This window comes from Chroicocephalus ridibundus, chromosome 3 (assembly GCF_963924245.1).
Source record: "Chroicocephalus ridibundus chromosome 3, bChrRid1.1, whole genome shotgun sequence".
NCBI classification, from domain to species: Eukaryota; Metazoa; Chordata; class Aves; order Charadriiformes; family Laridae; genus Chroicocephalus; species Chroicocephalus ridibundus.
Window position 1 is genome coordinate 11024954 of NC_086286.1, and position 25295 is coordinate 11050248.

At 41.7% G+C, this 25295-nt stretch overlaps 1 protein-coding gene and 1 long non-coding RNA gene across 7 annotated transcripts in view; one reads left to right on the plus strand and one right to left on the minus strand.

Moving 5' to 3' along the window:
* CFAP61 (cilia and flagella associated protein 61) overlaps nt 1–25295 on the minus strand; it is a 121426-nt gene that overhangs the window by 10669 nt on the left and 85462 nt on the right. For all 6 annotated transcript variants that reach the window (XM_063327955.1, XM_063327953.1, XM_063327954.1 and 3 more), the window contains 4 exons: nt 20678–21005; nt 20077–20168; nt 17497–17702; nt 1213–1303 (listed from right to left, as the gene is read on the minus strand). In XM_063327955.1, coding sequence (XP_063184025.1) covers nt 1213–1303; nt 17497–17702; nt 20077–20168; nt 20678–21005 — 717 coding nt within the window. The remainder of the gene's footprint in view (nt 1–1212; nt 1304–17496; nt 17703–20076; nt 20169–20677; nt 21006–25295) is intronic.
* LOC134512539 (uncharacterized) lies at nt 1294–25280 on the plus strand. The gene is made up of 4 exons (XR_010070153.1): nt 1294–5325; nt 19164–19231; nt 19312–19379; nt 22081–25280. It is a non-coding gene; the product is annotated as an uncharacterized LOC134512539 (long non-coding RNA).

Below are 25295 nucleotides of genomic sequence, written 5' to 3' on the forward strand. Positions count from 1 at the left end.
CCAGTTCCCCTTTCTCTAAGGTTGTTCACACAGCATGTGAAATGCGGTTGAATGACGGCAAGAAAAACACTTCTCATCAGGCCTCCCATTCTGCACAGAATTTCATTTTGTGCTCTTTTATAGATATCTTCCAAGAGAATCTAAAATAAAACTGCACTGAGGCGCTTTCTGTGTCATGACAATAGGAGGAAAATTGCATCTAGCCCTTCTGGGAGGAGGCAGGGGTCGGGCGTTTGTGTGGCTACAGCTGTGACATATGACAGCCCGCCAGTTTGGGCCGTGGAAATGGGTGGGCTACAGTCTACGCAGCGTCCCTTCCTTTTGTCCCTCTCCCTCCATTTACAGTTGATTCTGTTTGTTTTCTGCGCAGTTAAAAACTCTGCAAGGGAATACTTAAAAAATACTCGCAGAGAATTCCATTGCGTTAAACAAAAGCAGCACGAGGAGCGAGAGGGTAAATTGGTCCCAAGTAGTGGGTTGGAAGTATCGAGGTGCAGACTGAAAATTAATGTTTGAGATCAGGCAGAAATTCAGCAGGGGGTGGGGGGAGGCAGTTCTTGGGGTTGCTGGAAATCTGGGGTTAGCGGTTCTTTTCGTGGAGTGCAGCGGGCTTTGGATGTTTGAGCAGGCAAAGTTACAGGCTGCCGAGACATTATGCCTCCGTCTACGGTACTAAGACCAAAGCTGTAAACAGCATTAGCAAACATTTTAATTTCATCCTTATTCAGGAAATCCACTTATCACTGAAAAAGCCAGTTGCTTTCACTCTTTCAGCTACAAAAGCCATTCCCTGTGGGTAGATGTTGAAAAACCCACTTCTCCTAGGCTCGGCTGAGACAGGTTTAGGATGGCCTGTAGTGTACTTGTATTAGGGAACATTAATAAAAAAAAAAGGATAACTGAACAAATAAGCCTCCAGATTCTGCTGGGTTCTACTAAACTGCACATATAATGCAAAATGCTGTGAAGGAAAACAAAGCAACTTAAAAGTTCTACTGGCAAATTTGCAAATATGCCCAAAAACCGAAACCAAACAATACGCTGTGCTTGGTGAACCCCCCCTGTAAGGCACAGGATCTGCTCAAGTTTCCCAGAGGAAATAGCTAAGCAGAAACTTAAAGCTTTAGGAGAAAGACAGGAGAAGAAACCGAAGTGAACAACACTAACAAATTACCTAAATAATAAAATGCACTCGCCAGTCATTTTTCTTACCTGTTCCGACATCAGGATTTGGCGCAGTTCCTTCTTGAGATCAATAAACCGATCGTGATAGATGGCCATGGACCAAGGTTCCCTGAAGTAGCTGGTTAAAAAAGAAGAAATTTAGTTATCTTGTGAACCTCTCATTAACCACTAATAAAGTATTTACCTGCTTTTTTGCCTTTATAAATTACAGTTCTGGACCCATCGTGATCGTTTGTTCATAAAATGCCTCCCGTAACAGCATGGTCAATCAATTCTTTTAATGGATGTTCCTGATGTACAGCCAGCTTCAGTAATTACATTTAAAGTGGCTTAATTCAGAGCTGTGGCAAGACCCAGTGAAGAATCCTGATTTTATCAGAATTTAAAAGCCTGAAGACCTGTAAAGAACGGTGTCTCCATTATCTGTCCTCATTTGAGAAAAGCAGATTGCAGGATTAACTGAACTGCTGCATAAACAAATTAAATTTGTGTAGACAATGACACAAATGTTGTTCATCATTAAGGTTTCTGGATTAATAAAGGCCAGAAAAACAGGCCACCACAGTGTTGCAATATGTTCTTTGCACCAGTACGCTGAAGCTAAATTGAACCTATTCTAGGAGGAAGCTCTTGTAACTTTTTTCTTTCAGTGGCAGCATTCATGACAGCATTCTTCTGTGAAAAAGGAGTAAAAGGATGGAGAGCACATGACTCGATGCAGAACCTCAAGGCTGTAAATATAACTGGGGGCAGCTAGATTACAGAGCTGTGATTTATTTCTCTTTCCTCTATAACGAAAAATAATTTTTACAGCTTCAGTTGAGATGCTCTGTGTGTAATTCTTGTTAATGCTAACTGGAGTCAGGAGGTGCACCGCGTTCATCCCAGTAATGACTGAACAGATGTCGGCAGGGTCACCCAGGAAGTTTTAAGCATTTGTGTGGCTGCGACCAACGTTCTTGTCTTTGGAATGGCAGCAGCCTGCTTGCCACTGCTGTCACGAGTACGCATGAGCTATCGCTTGATTCAGTTGCATAGTCTTTAAACGAACATCCGGATAAAGCAACTTAAAAGGCGCTACACAAGTTTAATAATTCTGACGTATCTGCCTACAGAAAACTAACGTACAGTTTCCTTTTGGCAGATTTTTTCTTTCATTAATCTCAAATGGCAGGCTTTCCCCTCTCACACGCTTTGAGTGAAACTCCAGCTCTCACTAATGCCCTGCACAATTAATAACAATTTGTGCACCTGCCGGAACTTCACTGTTTGTTTGTTGGTTTTTTCTTTTTTCCATACTCATCCCCGTCATAAGCTCTCTTCCCCCCGCCCACTGTGCCCCTTCCTCTGCGTTTCTCTTTGTATCGCGGGCCGGCGGGGACTGCCCTCTCCTCGACTTGCACAGCGTCCGGCACAGTGGGGCTCTCTCCAATAGACGTTTTCATAGCATAAATATTTATTGACGCTATTACAAACACTGTGTTCTTGCTATGGTAAGTACTGCCCAGCCTAGGAGTCTCTGGTAGCACGTTACCACTGCTGACACTATTTATTCATTTGGATATGAAATGTTAGAAAAGATGAGCTCAGCTTTTGGTATCTTTTATTTAAATAATTAATATACCTATAATGGGTGCAGAGAACTACAGAAGAACAGGATATTCCCCAAATATTTAAAAAAACCCTTCAACTTCATAAGAATAAACTCCACCCAACACAAACCTGTAACTCAATGTTGATATTAGCAAAGCAGGGAAAAGGGGGATGTTATACAAGAATACATTAAGATAATTAAAGACTCTCTATTTTTACTGATATGCCCTGCTAAAAGCCATGTTCTACTGGCCAAACATTTTGTTTTCAAGCTGGCATCTTAATTCTAACCCTGATAAGGTGATTTCATCTCTTGACTGAGGCACATCTTCTAACCCTGGTTAAGTTGTTCAGCTGCCTCACTGAGATGTTGCATTAAATGATGTTTATAAAATGTTTCAGGGAGGCTACACATTACTGCTACTGTGACCAGCTCAGTCCCTCACTGCGCTTTTAACTGTTCCTGTCCATATTCACGGATTTGGAGCTCAAAACCTGAAACGTGTCACCCAGTTTGCAGTATTTAATACAAATAAAATGCTCTCTTTTTTGGGGGAGTGGAGAATGTCTTGTCTGTATTTTCTAGATAGATTTTCTCAAGAGGAGCTACCAGTAAACCACATTTACTCCCAGATTCCCTTTACTTCCCTTCACCTGAAGAAATGTAACGACTGAAGGCAATTTAAAGATAGGCTTCACAGAAACAATTCGCTTTCTTTGCCAGATCTTTGTTTTTATCTATTTATCTTTCCAGTTAGGATCACCTTTCTAAAGGGGCACGAGGTGTTTTTGAGAAAGCAGATCTACATATGGCTGCTAAAGGGAAGTTTTTTAATAATGAAAAACCCCATTTGACGAAGCCAAACCAACAAGTTGACTTTCTGCGGCTCATTCTGAATTTTATTACCACTTCAGCAGCAGTCCCCCGGGGCAAGCTGTAGAAGGCTGGGAAGTATAATGCTCTTCAGTATACAAGATGAAGCTGGCATGCTACCAACAGAGGCTCAAAGGCTCCTCAACTATCATGAGAACGGCATCTGCCACATGTGTTTGCACCATTTAGTCTTTCATAACCTGCCAGAGCGATCAGGCTAAATATGTACAAGATGACAATGTTTGCCAGGAGCATAACGGGTTTTCAAACTTGGTCACTTCCTAACGGGGATCCCCTGCTGGCAGACTTTTATATCGACAGAAGCTATCATGGGAAGGCATTTGTAACGAGATGGGATGAAATGGTCTCCTTTTGAAGACAATAAGCGACATCCTTTTTGTTGCTAGGAAGCTGGTCTCGCCTTTCTTTGACAAACAATATTTAAAGTCTGTTCTGCCTCATTTGTGATGTGTAGCCTACATTAGATGAAAGGGAAGAAGGAGGAAAATATTTAGTGGCGTCCTGTACAAAAGACATGGAATCTTTCCCTTTTCAAGAGATGCAGCATTAAATAAAATGGGCAAAGTTGGCGAATGCTAGCAAGCAAAAATGGAGGATGCACGCACGTGGCTTTCTGTCCGAGACCGATCTGTATTTCCTCTCCATTTCATCTGCACTACGCACCACTTTCAGAGAACAAGGCTTCTGCCTCTGTGAAAGCGAAGTCTGAAGCTGCCGTAGGTCTGCAGTGTGTCCTGGCGCTCTGAAGCAGGGGCAGCGAGGACCTGACACTGACCTCTGGCAGCGTTTCTGCCATCTAAGCCCAGTCTAACGGCACGAGATGTATCGCCGACAGCAAGATGTTGAAGACAGAAAGTCTTAAAAACTGAATGAAGAACCTTCAGAATAACACCCTTGGTTCATACAACAACAAAACAAAAAGCAAGATATAAAGTTAAAAAAAAATAAATCAGTAATTGCAGTTTTCATAAATAATTTTAAACCTCGTGACAAGAAGGTAATGTCAGAAAGGAGACGACCAGCTCTGTAGAGTGAGCTTATCTATTCTGGTAGACCTAATATTTTATCCTTCGCAAGCTTGACATAACTGTGATACTCATACAGATCACTTCTATCACACCACTGCAATGTTTTCCAAACTTGTGCAAGTTGGGCTTCCCTTCATGAAAACGAAGCAAAGCAAGGCCTGAATAATTTCCACTTATATTATTAAAGACGGGCTTCTGAGCACCATTGTTGATTTCGACTTTGTGCATTTCATATCAGGTGCTTTTCTTGGAAAATCTCAGCTGAAATCATCTCTGCAAAAAAGAAAAACACTGGTGGAAAGAGAAACTGAAAGCAGTGATATGAATGTGTCCAACATGGCAAACAAAACAGAAACCAATTTTTAAAAAAGGTTTGATTTTCTCATTCCTCTTAATGCGAAAGTAAATCTCATTATTGCAGCCTGAGAAATAGTGGTTTTCTTTTTAATATGAGGGTTGTAATATGTTTTTAATTACTTCCATTCCTTTTCTTGCTGCTTCCGTGAGCCCGATGACAGCAGAGATAACCGGTGCCACCGCGGACAGGCCTGTGGGCACACCTTACGCACTGGGAATGCAGACCTGACGGCTCATTAAACTACATGGAATAATCCCTCCCTGCAGGTGGGTTTATCAGATTACCAGAGTGCGTGTGCACGCCGAGATCTCCGTTCTCTAGCGTAGAATCCAGTTAAGGGAATTTAAACTGCGACCCTAAGCTGCCAGCACTCACTGCTGCCTCGCTGCGCTGCCGGCGACTTCTTCCTGCTGTGAGACCGGGACAAGGTGGGGGATTTTCAAAAGCTTGAAGGGCAGGTGGGCACCCATTCCTTGGCACCATCATGCCTTTGCAAAATCCCTCTGCAGACTACTGGCATGTTACTAACCACAGATTTTGAGGACGCTGTTTTTTTGCTACTCAAAGCTTTCTTTATGGAAACAATAACAAAACCAAATTCAACTCCTTGCTATCCCCATTCTTTCACCAACACACATAAACTGGAAGGAAACAACCAGGTTCAGAAACTCGGACGATCTATGAAGTGGTTTGTATCTGTTTGCGACTTTTGTTAAATGTCTCCAAATAATAATTAATACAGATCTCATGAAATCACATCCATTTGTTCCCAAAGCAGTCTGGAATTCACTAGTGACCTGCCTTACGTCCCATTAAACTCCGTGGGACTCTGGTCAGAGTTGTATCTTCCATCATCCAGCACTGTAAGCATACGCAGAGCAGCACACATTTTTTTAGTACACAATATAAGGCAGAGTCATTGATAAACTTAATCTCCTGTTAATCTGCAAGTAGCGTACAGTCTCCTTTCCTCTCTATAGCTTCCCACACTTAGTACAACACAGTGAACTTTCAAGCTGGATGTCCATTTTTCTGGGTTTAAATTTCTTATTTGAAGAAGAAATGTAATGCTTGAAATGCAAAATCCCCAGGCTGTATCAGCTACATCTGGAAGATACTCTGTCGGTTCTCAAATACTCAGACCTCAGAATATTCAAAGTCACTCCTTAGCTCATCTCGTTTGGATTCTTTAATCTTGAATGACTTTGGCAGTTTATGGAAGCTGACTTTCTCATTGGTGCTGTTGGCACACGATGGAGAAAACTACCCAAATGCTGGTGTGATTTTGCGGCAGTATACCTCATTCCTTCTTGCCTTTGCCACTACCTAGGCAGTAAGAAGAAAGCGGCTGCTATCAACAAACACCATGAACCAAACCAGAAGGACACAGACGGAATTGAAGCAGCTGGTCAACTGACACGGGCTCAAGTATAATACAATTATACCAGGAGTGCCGATGGAGAGCAGGGAATTCCACTTCCTGGGAGCAGGGAGAGGAAATCACTGCGGCGAGTTGGGATGCAATGCAATTTGAATTTCCAGGTCATTCTGACATTACTTCCCAAACACGGTTTGCAGATTAGCAAAAGTCTTTTCTCCAACACAAGTGCACATAAGAAGTGTCCCATCTTGCCAGGAAAAGAGAAGATGCATTATTTTGGGGATGCTATATGGATGTTTTTAAGACCCTTAATTACAAAGATATTGTGATTCCAGTAAAAGATATAGAGTATTTCCAGATATACCTTGCATAGCTGGACCAGGGATCATAAAATGTTAAAAGCAATATAAATAAAACCACTGGGCATTTCCTGCTAAATATCACCTGACCAATAATTTCGAAAGACAGCTCATTTATGTAGGTAAAAAGCAAGACTAATCTGTGTAAAATCCCACAAAGCACCACCTGAAAGCATTGTTCTTAATCACAAAGAACATAAAATGTTCCCCGGTTTACAGTTTCTTAAAATTCACTTACAGCTGCTGAACAAGAAAGCAAATGTTGAACCAACAGCATGGTTGTAGCAAGAAGGCTATTTACCTCCTTGCTCTATAGTTCTACTCACTGAGCACCTGTTTGTCCGTGCATTTTAGTCACTCCTGTTAAATTCATTAATCTAGGACCCTCTGCTACTGCTCTGACCCAGTAATTAGTGAAATCCATAGTCTTATGGACAATGAACCTGTGATTTACTTCATTGGGCAGATTTACAAAATAATGATAGCATTCACTAATTTATAGGCTGACATTTCTTTTGTACTTTTTGATAAGTATATCATAGAAAGGAAGCCTATGCTTTTTTACCACTTTTGACAGAACTATGACCGAACCCACAATGTCTTTTCTTTGGAAGACAATTAGTTTAAAACCTGTGGTTTACAAAACTCTTTTTTCTGTAGCTGCTGTAGCAAAACATAGTGCAACGCAACTGATCTTGCAGTTCTTGCTCAAGAAAAATGACCACTGAACCCAGACCTTGTGGAGGACGATACTGGGCCCAGTCCAAAACCTCCCTGGGGCTACTGCAGAGACCTGCTGACTGCGAGGGGGATGCGGGTCATGGTTTACGCTATGTATTGCTTGGCAGCGTCTTCACTTTGCAAGTGCAGTTATCCATCATGACTGATAATCATTTCTGGTTTCTGCATTTTTAATATCCTGGAAATGTTATATTAAAGTGCCATTACCTGGAGGCACCATCAGAAAGCAGATCTTAGCAATACTTGCTTCATGTTGAGATACTGCAGTCCATTCCTATTCTAAGTGTCCTCGAGACATATTCTCTCTTATTCCAGCACTGGAATTTGGTGAAGTTTAGATATTTTACTAGATAGTAAGAGTTGTTGTGTAGCCGATTCTCACTGAACTGCTCATCAAATTTTCTAAACTGTGTGCTCGTTACAACTGATAGAGAAACATTGCTGTCTGCTCTTTTTATGAGGAAACTATGGCTGACCCTGAAATAAGGCTTACTGCATTTTTTCACATAGTACTATTTCACGTGTAATGTATTATGAAAAACAATTAAAAGGAAATTAAATCTGATGCACAAAACCAAACAAATATGCTGCGTGCGGTGGTATGACTGCTTTTCTGCAATTGCTTGTGTATGAATTCAGAGTTCAATCATTCATAATGGTTTGCGTAATTATTAATATGAATCAGCAAGGTTCAACTGCAAATTCATGTGGTAAGATTCCGTTGACTAGCCTTTACTTACTAATTTGGACGTGGGGTTTCTTAGTAACGTAGCTCTTCATTAGCAAGTTAGCCGCTCCTTAAAAACTACATTAGTATACAGAAATCTAAAGCTACCTAAAGGGGTCTACCATTTATATTGATTTGCTATGTAAGTACAGCTTCACCAGTGCACCTTGGGGTTAGCATTTGATTCTGGTAGCAAAAAAGCTGTTAGTGCTTTGATATCCCTTCCTGTGTTCCTCTTTCCTTATCCTGTCTCTCTCTTCATAAAAAGCACACAATTTTTCCTCTAATTAGGCTGTAAAGTGTACTGAGTAGCATTAGTCCCTCTCAGCCATGCTCGCTACCTGCCACATTTCCTTTCTGTTTTTTTTCATCCCTGCAGAAAATAAGTCTCACCGTCTGCATGATGAACAAAAGCCTAAGGTGGAATCCCTTAAATGTAATCACGGTGTGCTAATGGTATGGGATCCGGCAAATTCCAGACAGCAGTGCATTCTAGTATTTCTCTTAATGAACAATCACTCTTCGTTTTTGAAAGTCTGGTTTAAAAACAGCTTTTCTATGTAGCATGCATTTCATGTTTAAATAATCGCTGATTATCCAGGCTGTAAGTAAGAAATTTACATCCTTACCTAGTCCTTTTTAAAATAATACTGAAAAAAATGTTCTTCTTTTTCCTAATTTATTTGTTATATTGTGAGATTTATTAGAGTTGCATCAATAAACAGTCCAGTGTGGTGTTTCCGCTTAAACTCTCATTAAATGACCCTGTTTAATAAATCACTTTTAGCCTAATGTAAACAGTACTATGATGTGTGAATTGAGCCTAAGTAGAAAAGATCTAAATGGCTACTTTAAAATAAGTAAATCTTGTTCATACTGCTCAAATTATTTTTGAGCATTTAGTTTGTACAGCCAATATGAAAAAATGTGATGTGAGCAAAAATGTCAGGGTTTGAAGAGAACAGCTAAGGAAACACCCGGTGATACTATGCACTTCTATAGTTTCTGGGTGGAATTTTCCAAAGCGTCTTAGTGAAAGAGAGTTTTGACTCTCTTCGTGCATTTCTGTTGCATGTTTGGCGGCCTTGTGTCCTGTTGCCTATCGGTACCTGTTGCTGTTGCAGCTGCGCCGCTTTGTGTAGAGTATCCCTTATTTTTTTCCGGGTGCTCAGCCTTTTGGGCAGCAGCACCCACCACGGCCAGGCTGCATGCAGGAAAAGGGGCGCTAGCTTGTTTTCATGTCACCTTGCTAACCGCAGTGAATACAGATCTTCTAACAGACATCTGGGGTGGATCGCCACACATCTATGCAGGTGTAAGTTGCTTGTTCCTTTCATACGCGAGCACTGAATCCCATCTGCTATTCTGGCGTTGGGAAAAAAAATTCCTTTGTCACTACATTTCAGTGAAATCCCCTGTACGTTTTGTCCCGTGCACTGGTATTGCCAGAGTCATAAGCCACGCTCCCAACTCCTACTTGCCAAAGAGCCTCTGGTTAATGTTTGCCAATAAGGGCTTCTCTCTATGGGCCTGCCGCTAATATCACCAGTCCCCAGACTGACCTTTGCAGCTTGGTGGACATATAAACCCCAGCTCTGGAGAAGCCCAAAGCTTGCAATGGAGATGAGGCGCTCGGAGTGCACCTGCACCTTGCTGCAAAGAGCTTTGCTACCACGCGATGAACGGTGGCAAGTTCATTCTCCTCAGGGTGCTACTTGAGACCGCTACACAGGGTACACAAATTGTCTGTGTTATATACGTTATTCAAAACACTTTGATTGCTACACCATGCCTTAGTCTATCAGCATGCTTTACAAACTGTTAAATACCAGAAGTGCTTAACGTACAGCATCTTACTAACTTCAGCATTACACAGAGAGTACATTTGGCAAATAGGTACAAGAAGAAACTTGAGAAAGGGATGGCTGAGCAACACAACATTTCAGAGGGCGCGTTTTAGAAACTGATTGGCATAATGATGTTGCCTCTGTCAGGACACTTCATCAGTCAGCCCAAATCTGTGCCTTTCCTCCAGTGATGCTGCCTTTGCTGCACTCGCTGTCATGCAACAGCGGTACACCTTTGCTTCATCATCAGTATTACTGACATATTAATGTCACGCAACCAGCATCTTCTGTAAGTCATGACTGAAAACAAGTTCATTAACACAGTATTACAAAATCCCAAGTAAAAAAAAAAACAAAAAACAAACACTCACACCTAATTTGATAAATAAGCTACTTAAGTATTCTAGAAACTAGTGGGTCAGATTTTTATACATTATGTTAGTAGATTTGGTTTTCATTAATGCCAAATGAAGCCTACATGAAGCACTTCTATCTCATATTAAAGGCATGATGCCAGTGAGCATCCATTTGGTTGCCAAGTATCAGGAGACCCCTCTAATTATCCATTTTGTACCTAAGATGCAGCAGAGGGAGATTCCACCGCTCTGTGGATACATTCCATAACTTGGCAACTGCCTTACAGTTGCCTTCATCTCAGGAGAATACAAAAGGGTGTAACTGACTGGTTCCGTTCCTCCTCTGTGAAGCATTATGGAGCACTGATGACCAGTAACAAATCTATAAGCTTAAAAATAAAAGAAAAACATATTTCGGAGCTCTCTCCCCACCCCTCTCTTTTATCTGCTGCTACGGCAATGGAAAGAATTTGAAGGCTTTCAGGAGAGCACCAGAGACCTCCGAGGGAAGGAGTGTTGTACAGGGGACACTTGATATGAAACCTACTGGAATTTGCTTTCTTTTTCCTGTTGGAAAGAGCCTCACTCTTGGGCACTCAAATTCCTGTTGAGCCTTTTTGAGATGCAGCCTTACGGGAAATTAATAAAAATTGCAGAAACTCCTTCCTTGAAGTGGATTCCAAATCTAGGGAGTAATGCTGTTGAATTTCCAGGTGACATAAAAGGTTTGTATACAAAATCCTCGGCTTGAGGATACTGCGTCTTTGGTTCCTATGGTTTTGCCTGCCCTGACATCAGACAACTGCGTTGTAAGAGCTCTCTGCTCAGGAATGTAATGGTGTGCGTGAGTACAGATGGAGTGAGTACACCAACCGTGGTGGCACGAGGCAGATGGAAGGGTGACGATCATCACTGATGGCAGTGGTGCCTTTTTCTTGTAGCACAATGACAAGGGAGGATGAGACTTTTCTTGGTCAGTAAATACTGCCTGTCCGAGGCCCTGACAATTTGCCCAGTAGACCCTGGCATCCTATAAAACAGTCAGAGGGATGAAGTGCATCCCACTGTGGTGCAGTCAGAAGAGACAGCTGTCTGACTGGATGTGGTCATCTTCTGGCTTAACAGCCTATTTCCTCAGCTGTCGTTTGCATAGGTAGAAACAAAAACATTGGCTCTTAAATTCGTGTTTAGCTAAGTAATGAACTGAGCCCACGCAGACGCTACTCTGAATTAAGCTGGAGTACCTCACGCCTATGAAAGTGAGTCCCAAATACCGCTGCAAAAGCTTAACTATAGGCAATTATATTTGGAAAAAGCCTAATATCTGTTGTTATCGCATTAATATCTGTATCACTGGGATCCCAGCTAAGGCAGCTGGGCATTCTGAGGAGCATTTCTTTTAACTGTGCAGGGGTAGAGTTGCACCAAGACCTCCTTTAAAAATGTCCATAGTACCTGTCTGCTGAAGAAGGAGAAAGGAAAAGGAACTTTAAAACTCTTTAGTTCCATCAGATGCAGTGCTGGCTGGTTTAACGGTGAGAGCTGAAAGCATTGTTTCCCTGAAACAAAAAATTAATTCAAAAACATCTGAGGCTTTCAGTGAGCTGGGAAAATACTGTAATATGGAGGAGGAGCATCTAACTCACTACAAGCTTACACTCTCAAGTGCGCTAGGGCATTTGGTACCCAAGTGATTGTGGCAATATAGTCAGATGATTTTATGCTGGCTCATTTGGTTACTGCTTGCTAGGCTGATAAATGTCTGAACTTAAAGTCTTAAAGGGCAGCAGTCTGAATACACATCATCAGTATTAGTGTGACTGGGGGCATCAGACTGTCGGTCTTGCAAATCTAGAGGCCGAGGGGCTTCTTTCCCCGGCATGGGACTAGGCTGGGGCAGCAGCCACTGGTGGACCCCTCTGACCTGCCCCAGGGGTAGGGCGATGCATGCCCACCACCCTGTTTGGCTTCCTCCACAAAGTACATTTACCGTAGGGGGAAGGGAGGAGGTGGGAGAAGTGATTTCAATCTTTTATTTAGCTGTGGGTCAAGTCCTGCAGCTTTTAATCATGTCGAACTCATACTGAAATCAATGGAACTTTTTTCTCAACAAAAGGAAATGTTATTTATCTCATTACTACCATTAGCTGCAGTTTCATGCGCGCAACCGGAAGGGGTTACTTCTTCAAGTTAGCTGAATCTTGAGGGCCTGTTGTTATTGCTAATTTGAAAATGGCACTGGCACATTACGGTCAGGAAATCCGGTATCATGGGGTTAACTTTCAGCCCTTATACTGAACGCAAATCAGTGAGGAAATTCATTGCTAGGTGCAGTCTCTAATTATTTAAAAGATAATTTGCATGCTACACAGAAATAAATTAGCTCCCAGGTGACAGCTGTTCCACTGTGTCCATTCCTGGAACTAGATGCCATGCTGGGAAATCTAAATGCAGACCAAAAGATTAAAACATTGTACTTTTTTGCCTTATAGGAAGGCCTTCCCCAGAATAGAGGCATAAAGAAGTGAATTGGGGAATTAATGTTTCAAACCAGCAAGTTTAGAAGCTTAGCTAACAAACCACAACGTTTTCCACAGCCTACATTTTCTCATTTTCTTTTCACTAAGGGCACTTCACATCTTGCTAGAAGATAATGCAAGTGGATGTAAGTGTAACGTGTACTAGTTTAAAAGGATTTTTTTTCAAAGTCAAAGAGAGAAATTCGGTCCTAATATCAGGTTTGCATTCACACGGTCATGTGAGATCATTACAGGCCATGTGAACAACACCCAAAAGATTTTTTCTTCTTTTTATCGCGCACATAGAAATCAACAAATGCATCTTCATATTCCTTGCCAAAAGAAGATCAGACACCGCTTTTTATCCACATAAAAGCCTCAAGACAATCTTCATCTCACAAGAAATGCTAAAACATTTTTGAGTTTAATGGTTTTCGAAGAGTCAGTCTTCTTATGGCTAGATTTTAACACTGTATATTGTTGTATATTGTACATATATATATATGTACATATATATATATGTACATTGTATATAACGTTGTATTATGTGGCTGTATATGTATTGTATATATGAGATGATATTATATATTATGAGACTACATTATATTGCCAGCCTTTTCCCATTGCTCCACCTCCTCCTGAAAGAAGCAATTTCCCGTGCCAGTTTGCTTTGTGCTGGGACTGTTAGGTGGAGATTACAGGCAGTTTGCCTCCTCTTCTCACTGTCTCTTCCTTTTCTCACTAGTCCTTTCACTCTGCCTTGGCAAAAGGGCTTTCGTTTACTGCAGTGGGCTGCTCTTCTGTCTCCCACCTTGTAAACTAGCTAGAGAATCCATCCTCCTCGCCGTACAGATGTTTGTAACAGAAATATCAAGACCGATATGAATGGAAATGTATGTGTGTGTGCATGCACACGTGTGAAAGCACTGTAAGAAACAAGCGAGCAAGGATTAAAGAACAGCGTATGTTAATTGCTACGGAGCAACATATGTTATTTCATTCAAATGACCAAATAGCAAGAAGAGAAGGAACAAACCTATCTAAAGATAAGGTATAAAGAAGATGAAAACCAGGAGTGGAGGCAATAAAATAACCAGATGATAAAAACCTGGCAACTGTAATTCAGGAATTTTGCCATGGGCTAATGAGGGGTGAGATAAAATAATGAGGCAAAAGATCCCAAACAACATCCACATCTAAAGGCTGTAAAAGACAAGTCCAAAAGTAGTTCATCATCACTAATTAAGAAGAGCTCAAGAGATGAGATGAGGACCTGATAAGTGGTGTCCCTCTGCGTGGCCCACTCGTGATCCTGGCCAGACCACCCGGACACGCAGGTCGTGGTGCCCGTGAGTACGTGGATGGGGGAGGACCCTGACCTTGCACAACTTCAGATCCTGGTAAGCAAAGATCAGTTAAGATAGAAGCAGTCTTGCAGGAGCTGATGACTCCCCCAATGAGTGTATATGCTGCCATCAGATAAAGCTGCACTTCTTACTCTTACAATGTTGACTGGCCTGACTCATCCTATTAACAGGTCATCACTGGGATCTTCATTTCTCCTGAGAGTCTTAAAATCTCTGTAGATGTTTAGAACTTGATCTTACTTTTAATCCCCCGATCAGCTTGTGCACTGTGTGGAGGTCCTATCACGACCATGAGAGCAAAGGAGGCTAATACATTATTAATTTCTCTCATGAAGAAATAACCTGGCTGTTCAGAAAGTTAATGTCTCATCTCTTCAAAATCAAGCTATCAAGAGTGCAGGTAAGTGCAGCTGCTCTTAGGTCCTTGGGCCAGGCTACATGCCCCACATGCAGCAACAGAGAGAAAGGGAATAAATGCTGGTTTTGTCAAGGTCAGGAAAATACTGCTACCTGTGTTGCAGGCACAAATCCCAAAGCAAGATGATTTGTTCTTCCAGATGTCAATACTGGTGTGAAACTTGCTAGTACATATAACAACTGACACTGTAACCGCATCTGGGCAAACAACAAAGGCGTAAGTGTCTGGCAATATTTGTGGTTCATAGAAAAGATTAGGTCACAGCTGTGTTTGCATATTGTAACACCATGAAAAAGACTGATGATACCTTGCCACAACCTGAATATTGAGTTTCTTTCAGTGCGCAAAATGTATTAGCTGATCAGCATCAGCTGTGACAAGAAAGAAAATTATCTGTCGTCTTAGCCCATATCTCATACAATTGTGTCATCCTCCTTCAGTTTCCGCTTAACACCTATTGACAATATACCGCTCATGTGAACTTTACATTTCCTGTGTGCCATTCCTCTCTTGTAAAACAAAACCAACATTTTCTATAAATCAAAATCAATGCCTGCAGCAGCAATAATTAGCAAGTTTCACACTCCTCTCAGCAGAGGCATACAAAGGTCTCCTGAAGCGAAATTTGTAAAGAAGCATTTTTGACCAAGAAGCTTTTAAACCTCACAGTTGAAGTTTGGGTTCATCCCACCTTTCAGTACAAGACAAGAAGGAAAAAAATGAGGAGCTAGACTCTGTAATATTTACAATGAGGAGAGAGTGCAGGAAGAGGACTGCAAAACACATCAGAAGAATTGTGAGAGCTGCACATCCAGTCCCAGTGAAGCCCTGAGTCCTTTTCAGGGGAGTTCACCCTTTGAGACGGCAGCTGATACCACTATTCTCAAAACACGGCATACAAACCGATCTTTTGTCATTAACTGAAGGGCTTGGCTGGATCCCCCCTCCTCCCTGATTTCAGCAGGCATTCTCATTTCTCTGTCCTTAGCAGCGTACAATGCCTTATCCATATTCTGGTGGAGCTTTTTGACACTGAACCAGCAGAAGTGCAAAAGCTAGAGAAAGAGGTACAGGAATTCAGAGGCTCTTAAGTCCCTGTCTCAAGGTGCTTCGTTCCTACAGAATTTCAAACCAGTAGATTGCTATTATCATGCAAAGGTTATTTTGGACCACAGCACGTCCTTTACAACAAACTTTTACAAACTGTTAACTAAATAACATTCTGTAATCTGAAAATTCTGCTACCATTTATGCCTTTCTTCAAATCAGTTATAAATATAGCACAATCAGATCTGGAGACTTTTAAGGCACCACTATCAGCTTTGTATCATCATAAAAATTTACTATTTGTTCCTGTGCTTGGCTTTCTGTCTCTAAACCAGCTTCTGTAATGTGGTACTTCACTTCTCTATCTGTGACAATTTAGGATCCCAAGGCACCACTTGTGAGGGTTTTTTTAAAAGGAAAATCAAAATAAGATGTATCAGCAATTTCTTCTTTACCTCCTGTTTCAATTACATCCTCAAAGAATTCTACCCCATGAATGAACCTCAAGGCTGGGTTTTTTTTTTTGGTTTTGGGTTTTACTGGGTTGGGGGTCGGGGGGGAGGGGAGGGTTGTTTTGTTTTTGTTGTTAGTTGGTTGGGGGGTTGGGGGTTCTTTTGTTTCTTTCTTTGGATGTTTTTTATTTTTTTTTAAATCAAGCTTGACCTCCAAAGCACTTGTTTTCACTGAGGCATAAGGAATAAAACAAATTTGAGTTTTTAGGCCAGGTAATTTTTTAAGATACGAAATCCTGGAGGAGTAGCAGAAGATTAAAGATATGGTAGATCGCATTTTTTCAGATAGTCCTCTCTCCATAATAACTCCTTTAATTAAGTTTGCATTTCCAAAAGCAATGAAAAATTCTCTCAGGGGAGACAGCACATAAATCTTGGATAGAAATAGCCAGGAGCTTCAGCCTCTCCCACCACTTGAGAGAACCTCAGTCCTTGCTTTGGAACACCTTGGCCCCAGGAGCGCCCCGCGCTTGCTTGGGCACAGCAGGCAGAGGGGAGCACCTCTGAAAATCTGCAAGGCCTGTTTCACTGCTGCAAAGTGCAAAGTGGTGGGAGAAGTCCTGCAAGTTGGATGGGGAACCTCCAGTAAATACGCAGAGTCCTGATGTAGCCTCCAGCTATAAAATTAAGTTAAAATAACTCCCTTAACACACAGTCTAGAGTATAAACTTTAGGTTTTCTTTTAATAACCAGATAAGCAGAAAAGTTGTTGAGTGTGACTATCATCATGAGTGATTTAAAATCTCCCTAGAAACTTTCGGCTTAAAAGTTTGATTCAAAGTGACAAAAATACTGACTTTTAAAAGTGACTTCCACATATGAATCTTCAGTAAAAAGGGATTGTTCAGGTTCAGCTTAATTAGTTAAACCTACTGAATATTCTAAGCAAAAATTATAGAGACACTGAAATGCTCTTTCAGGTGAAAGATGGTTAAGTAAACCACTGCTCCTTCTCTAAATAAATCTCAGACACACCGCTCTTTCCAGGAAGGTCTTCAGGGCTTGCATTACCACTGATAAATTTTGCCAAAGAATGGAAAATATTTTTTAAAAAAATCTATCTTTCGTTCTAAGGGAAAACAGACAGAAGACAGACCGTAATAAAATAAAACTAAAATTCTGCCAGAATGTAGATTTTATGCACAATGTTGAGTTTATCTTACCTGTAAAGATCTGTAATCTGTCCTTCATTCCAGCGATAATAAAGATCATTAAGAAGACGTTCGTGTTGTCCATACAAGCAAATGTAGTTGGAGACAGGAAAGGGTTCCTTTGAAAAGCAGGTGATGCTTTCTACCATACTATGTTTGTTGGTACGCATCCTGAAATAATTCCCATGTCTTGCCTCTCCGGTTATAATCTCCATCCCCTGGAACAGAAAATACAAGGAAAGCTGGAGAGATGGAACGAACACCCGACTTGGCATACATACAGGATCAGCTAGGGTTTCCTAGCTGATATTTAACATTTCTAAAAAAAAGGGTTGTGGATTTTAACAACAAGAACATAGTAACATAGTTTATACAACACGGCACTTTCCTAGGGTTTGGACACAAAGATTTTCTGCGTGGTTTAGACCTTGATTAACAACGCACACAAAACTGTGCAGCGTACAACTGCGTGTGCAGCATGGGCTTTGCTTGCCCAATCCCGAGTGACATTTGGACACCCAAGGGTATCTGGGCCATCCGAACTGGGCTGGCAGTTATGACACAGGATCCATGGGAGACCTGTGACCTCCTGGAAGAGCAGCTGGAGGTCAGGAGAGATGCCCTGAGGCATCCCAAACAACACTAGATGCCTCTGTTTAGGCAACTGAATTGGAATCTATTCATCCCAATTTTTTATGCAGAGTCCATATTATCGCATACATATGGCATATCATAATTTACTGCAGGATACCGTCCTGATGAATGAAGAATACACTGGTATACTTTTACTCTCTCTCCAGATTTATACCTATACATATATATTTTTTTCTGTATGTATATACAAACAGCGTATCTGCAGAGTCCAAACTTATGGCACATCGTAGAAGCTATACGATTGCAGGCGGAGGGTTGATGCTAACACATTAATCAGTTACAAGCAAACTTCGATGTTACAACTCAAAGCTTTATCACATACCAATTAAGCATTTTTGGCTTTGCATAGAACTTTTCCAGTAGTCAAAGTTGTGATGTGTTGGAACAGCCTTCCAACAAGGAAAGAAATACCAAGAATGACCCTGGTTCAGTTCTAAACCAAACTTCTAAATTTTATAAATGGCATTATGTACTAGACGGTTGCCTGCAACTGCAGGAGGCTGGGTTTGATCTCTTAGAACATTTCCTTCAGGCTATGTTCTAGACTTTTAAATGATTAATTACTATTGCCTTAAAAAAAATAAAAATGCGTATACTTACATGACATGCATATGCGTATGTATATGCGTGTATATATGTACACACACAAACACATACGCATATGCATGATTTAGAATTACTCTCAGTGACTCCCTCTTACTAATTTGAACAGGGGCTGCCAAGCGTTGCTAACACCAACTCTACTATCAATAAAAGAACAACAACGTTGGATACTGATGCTCAAACTATATCGTTTAGTTTCAGCTAGTTAAATCAATCACTTAATGAAAGACAAAAATGTAAAAATTTGTTTCAAACCTCGCATTGCAGTGGGATGATCAAATAGCTTGAAGCTATTTTTTAAAGCTGTATTCATGTTCCAGTTTTATATATTTCTAAAACCTGTTGCTAGGCTACAGTAACCTTTGTTACTTCCACATCTCTCAGCTAATAGATTTCACTAGCTTCTCTTACTTCTTTCTTAGGAAATTCTTTTAGGATTTACATGAAGTTTCTGGAGTGGCTTTAAAGATGTTGCCTTTTCAGACAGCAGGTAATCAAAGCTGCAGCAAAAGAATTCTAATCATGTTCTAGCAATTTGGAGTGACAAACCAATTTTTCTCTCTCTGATAGACCTTTCTGCTTCTCAGTACATGCTGCTTTGGACAGCTCATCCTGCATCTGCAAAGCTGGAAAACAAGGTGAGCCATGCTTTGATTCCTCGCCCTAAAGCATGGATTCCTTTTTTTAAAAAAAAAAAAATTATTTCTTTCTATAGACTATTGCTGTCCACGTTTTAAAATCAGCACTGAAGTAGTCTTTTAAAAGCCACTCTTCACATCAGCTACAAGAACGGGCTTGATGCAGAAATCCCTGAGGAAAAATGTATAATCTGTATGAAACGGGAGCTTGCCTATGTGGATGGTCCTCTCTGGCTTTGAAATAACGAACCTAGTCCTTTTCTTGTTTCACAAGACAGGTTCTCCAGCACAAGAAACATCTCCATGTTTGTATCATGGGACAATCTCCTATGTAGCCCAACTGTGCAAAGGGCATTCCTCTTTCCTGTTCAAAGATGACTTTCATGGTTGCAACACGAGCTATTTTCAAGTATGGCACATCCCTTCCAGAATACATTCTTTTCCTACTAGTCTAGAAATCAACTGAATTTCACTGATAGACTGCAAAGTTTTATCATGCATTTATAACGCCTTATTCCAGGAAGGAAAGAGGTTAAGCGCTAAGGCTGAAAGTATATTTTAGTGAAATCCAGCTAATACTATCCTATGTCCTCTTTATAGGAATTGTGTGGCTTTTGAGAAGGCCAAGTATCAGAAAGTATGGAACATCTTTTGAAATGGAAGATGAAACAAAGAAAAGTTAAATAATGTAACTCACATGATCACACGGTGCAAGTTCTAAGTCCGAGCAGGCAGGGATTTCTGGTTTGGAAATATGCAAGTAATTATAACCTCCAGGAAGAACACCTCCTGCCATACATGAAAGTGAGATTTATTAAATCATAAACAAAGAAGAAAAAGTATTTGCTTGCCCTCCTTCTCCCATAATCTCTTTTGTTGTTGTCGTTGTTTACCAAGTGGCTCTAAAAAGAAAACAAAGAACTTATTTTTTTTTGGTGGACTTCATCTTATAAACTTTTTTGTGGTACTCTTACACATATTGGTGCAGTGGCCACACATTGAAAAGTCCTGATTGTAGTTTCATTGATCTTGAACTTGGAATAAAGACACTGAGTTTCACTGGAAACACTCCATATTTACTGCAATATAAACGAAAGCGCAATTTGGTCTGTTATTAGCAAAAATCTACAGCGTAAGCTTTTATTGCAACTCACCTCTCTCCACTGACTATATAAGGAGCTCTGAGGACTCTGCTGCCATTAGATGGCACCTTAGGTGAGATGGAACTACTCTTGTTATATAACAGCAAAAATGCTAAAGAGGGTATGAAAGTATGACAGAAATCCATTTTGACGTACCTTTAATTATACAGCTTTTGTATATGGGGATGAATCTATCTGTGCCTTCTGGTGGCTTAGAAAAGGGCTGATGGGTTGGATCAAAGAGATTCAGCATAGATGCAGCAAGCTCACAGCCAACCTCTTTTGAATTGAAGTTGCTGTGTGTCCATTCACCTACACAATATCTCCTGGAGTACTTTGTTAAAGGACCTGCAGCCCTGATACTGACATCATTAGTACGGAATTCGTTATCGATCACAAGTCTTCCATCAAAAACAAGGCAAGCATCATTAATCGCCTTAAAGGTTTCATAATCCACCGTCCTGTAGGCAAAGCTAAAAAATGCCTAAAAAAGAGATGTAAATAAGCGTAGGTTATTGTGCAATGGTTACTGGCTAATTTCAAAATGAAAACCTACACTTTGTTCTGAATGTTATTTATTTTAATAAACAAGAACATGAAATAAAGTATGATTTTTTATACATAGCTAAATCCTTCTGATCCAGTATTTACAGCTACTAAAAGTAAAACAAAGACAGCTGAGGGGAGAATTACTATACTCATCTACTTCTGGTTATGAGATGAGTTTTGTTTTAAAAACTCTAATATTAACTGAGTGGAACTGCGTATTTTCTGTGCTAGTATAAGCATGTGAAAGAGGCTTGAACTCTTTATGAAGTTGGCTTTCTTCTTTCAAATGCTCAAGCCAAGCTGAAAAAAAAAAAGTAATGGAGAAGTACAATTTACTTTGCACTGTAGTGGGATAACTGTATATTACAGATATTTTTTCAACCGTTGTGCCTGTTTACCAAACTGTGTTACTATGGCTACCAGCAGAGGGATGTTCAATGAAACGGAAAGACAGCAAATTCAAACTGTTCAGAGGGAATGCCACCCTCATTCAAACTGCAGCAGCAGAAGGAAGCCAGTGGAAGCTGTGGAGGCCAGGACATTTGTGAGAGGTATAAATGACAACCAGATATTTACATGAAAAGGAAAGCATTCAGATTTATTATACTTGATAGTGACACAGATTTTGGAAAACACATCCAAACTTGCCAGGACTGAAACACACCTCTAGCTATGTCAGATCTGGATAATACTTACTTTAGGAGGCAGACTGATCTGTATTTTCTTAGTGCTTGGGACTACTGGGCCTGCAGTGGCTGGGGCCGATCACTCTCAGAGACAGGGCAGAGGTCTAGATCCACCTAGACCATCCAGGGCAGCCCAGAGGAGGCCATGTCTTTAAGTACTTGGTACATTTGGCAGTCTGTTAGTGAATCTGGTAACGAGCACGGCAGATACCTGTACACTGTGTGAATATACATATTCACTGTGATTTGGTTTGTGGGACTGAAAAAAGGTGTGCTTTCCATTCTTTGAAAACACTACCTGTGCTGTCTTACTCTTCCTTACAGAAACTGGCCCTGAGGTGGGGATTTATCTTGGGACCAGCATCTACTGAAGCCATGAGCTCATCTTCCCCACAGGAAGATTTCAAGGGCATTGAAAGAAAATCACCCTAAATCCTTAAATTCCTCCTCTAAGTCTCAAAGAAAAAAGCTAGTGATAATTCCCTTCTTTTGTCTTCTTGTGGCACCTGCACAGTCCCTCTCCTGGGACATGAGGAAGCAGATCAGACTTCATCTCCCCAAAATAAGAGCTGAGGCAGCACCACGGCGACAAGCACTACAAAGCAGGCGGTGCTGGAAGTGGCCACTGATTCGTCCTACGCGTTAGGCATCGGTTTGGAACAGATGTGCACACAGCACGTCATGCAAAACGTGCTGGATGCCTGAAGAGCCGCTTTGAAATCCAGCGCAGCGCGAGAGCGAGGACTGCAGGGTCCCGCCACAGCCCTTGTCTTTTGTCTGCACGCTCCGCACAGACTCCGCGCATTGATTAGCAGAGAGGAGCTTTTGTATCGATTTAGAATCGCGCACATCTGACATTTCACTTGATATGTGTGTTTCATTTGGTTTTCTACGTTGCCTAAAAGTGACTTTAAAGAGGCAGAAGCCCATCTGAAATCTGGAACATAAAAATGTGCTCACCAAGGAAAGTGCCTATTCAGATGAAGCTAAGAGAGGCGCCGGGGAAGGCAAAACTCACATCAACTGGAGGTGTCTCAGTTCTGAAAGATGAGAAATGAGGAGCAAGTAAGCGAGGCTGGGTCAGGAACTGGAGGGCACAGGCACAGAACGGTCCCTGCCCCAGTCCCTCACCTCTGTCAGAGCGCCGCAGGCAGCAGAAGCCGGGGAAGCTACAACTACGAGCAGCGGCTTTGGAGCTGCCTCTTACAGGGGATAAACTGAAAGCTGGCAGAACAAAGGTCCCAAAAATAAAGTAAAACAAGAGCGCACACTGGACGTTGAGGGTTAAAAGTAATAAGAATGACAAGGTTGAGAGGTGTTTTAAACAAGATCATTGTCTGCAAAGGGTACAGATGAAGACTGACCGTCTCATTGTTACAATATAGTTTGTGAAGCTCCAGAGCCTTTATAAAGAGCTTTCTCCTTCATCAGTGCCCTCAGCTTTTAAAATGATTAGACGACAAGCTGAATGTTGCTGCCCATCATCAAGAAATATTACTGTACAGGCTGAGGAAAGGGTGAAAAGTTATCAGACAAGTATGCATTATCTTGCTGCCTTCATCTTGAACAGACCGAGACATAACTGTATCAGGGCAAACTAACATCAGTAATACGTCCTTCCCTTAGTGTCAGCCTCAGGGAGGACACGGTTGTGACCCGAGTAAAGTATTACCCAATTACACCACCAAAGAGCTTTCCTGTGGATGAAGAGCAAGCGTCAGATGCTCACGACCAGCTGGATGAGCCAGAAGGAAGAAAAGGCATGGGAAGCAAAGGGAGCTGGAAATTTAAGCCACACTGGTATGGCAGAGATGTGACAGCAGAGTCAGAGCCTCTGGGGTTGTTCGTATATAAAACAAGTAATGAAATATCTGCAGTTAAGGGAATTCTAACCACCTAGTACATCCAAAATCAGGGAAGCTCTGCCCGGGAAGGCAAGGGGACCACACAGCCCCACGTCCTGCCGGCTGACAGGCAGGACGGTGTCACCAGAGGGGAGGGGAGGGGACGGCTGCAACCTCCAGGCTGGGAGCCATCTGTCAGCCCGGGAGGGGAGGGAGGGAGGGAGGCTGCCGCTTTAGGAAAAGAGGAGATTTTCTCCCGTTGTTTTCATCCTGCAGGACTCAACAAATTAAGCCCCTAAGAACTGCCAATCAACAGTTGATATTGGCTCAAATCCCAAAAGGCCCAGAGCTGCTGCAGTGCTGATTCCTGCACAGCCTGCTCCCTTGCAAACCCAGCTGCCTTCCTGGCGAAGGCTGCTCTCCAGAGCCCTGTCCTCCTCCGAGCCTGTCCTCCCAGGTGGCTAAAAGCAGATACAGGAGCCACGCAAGACAGCTGAACTGGTTTTGGAGAACATAAAGCCCCTGACATCACAAATAATTGACGTCTCTCATCTTAGAGGCTGGGTAAGAGAGACCTCAAGAGGGAAGAACCATGGCTGGAGGAAGGATGGTAAGGGGGGCACAAAAGGGCAAGAGAAACAAACCATGAGGAAATGGGGGTCGCGAAGGAATGGCACAGGCCACACAGGCGAGGTGGTGGGGAAAAGGTGGCGGGGGGCGCCATGGGGAGGTGGTGAATAGATATGAAGTTGCAAGAACAAGAACCACTTCCACCCTGTGGAAGAAGGATAAAAATAGAAGGATTTCAGGCAAAGAGGAGAGAAACTGCAGAGCTGCATATGAGGAGAGAGTGGAAGGAACATCACAACGGATATGGGGACCAAAGTCAGGACACTGCTAGTAGACAGAAGTGTTATGCAAGGTCTTCACCTCCATAAGGAAGGGCTTAACTATCCATACATTAAACAGAAAAGGGTCAGGAAAACCAATGACTTAGAGCTTTCCAGCGCAGGGGAGGTGGCAGGGACCACGGACTCCTGGGGAGCTCTCCGAGGGAGGCACGTGGCTCTTCCTTTCCAGAATTACACCAGACTTGCTGGAAAAAGAAGCATGCCTGCAGCGGGATGTGTTGAGGGGGCCATACAGCTTGCTACAGATGCACGTGTTGAAGTGACTCTACTAGAAGTGCTCACTCACGTGGATTAGCCCAATAAAGAAAAACAGAACTATTCCGCCCATTGGGAAAGGCTAAAACCTGTCCCACATCTCAGCGGGGCCACACCTGTGAATGTGCATATAAAATTACTTAGATATTGATACTACACATAAACAAGAATGCAGTCATTAATGTAGAAGGAGAAAAATCTATTTAAAAATATATTTTCATTAAGTTATGTAGTAGGCCTCTCTATCCTGACATTATTGGCTTCTCCTATGACTTAATCAAATCTTAATCAAATGCACATAACTATAGACAGGAGTTAATGTCTGCATTTAAATAATAAAAGGAATTCTGGAATTATTTAGAAAATGAATTAAGAGTATTTGTCACTCAGCAGTGAACAACTATTTGTGAGTCAGGTGACTAAAACACATTTTAATCCAAATCACTCAGGGCATTAACAATGGTTTTATTGGGATTTTTAAAAAACAATTCTTTAGACTAACAAGCGAATGTTCAATCTTCTACAGACA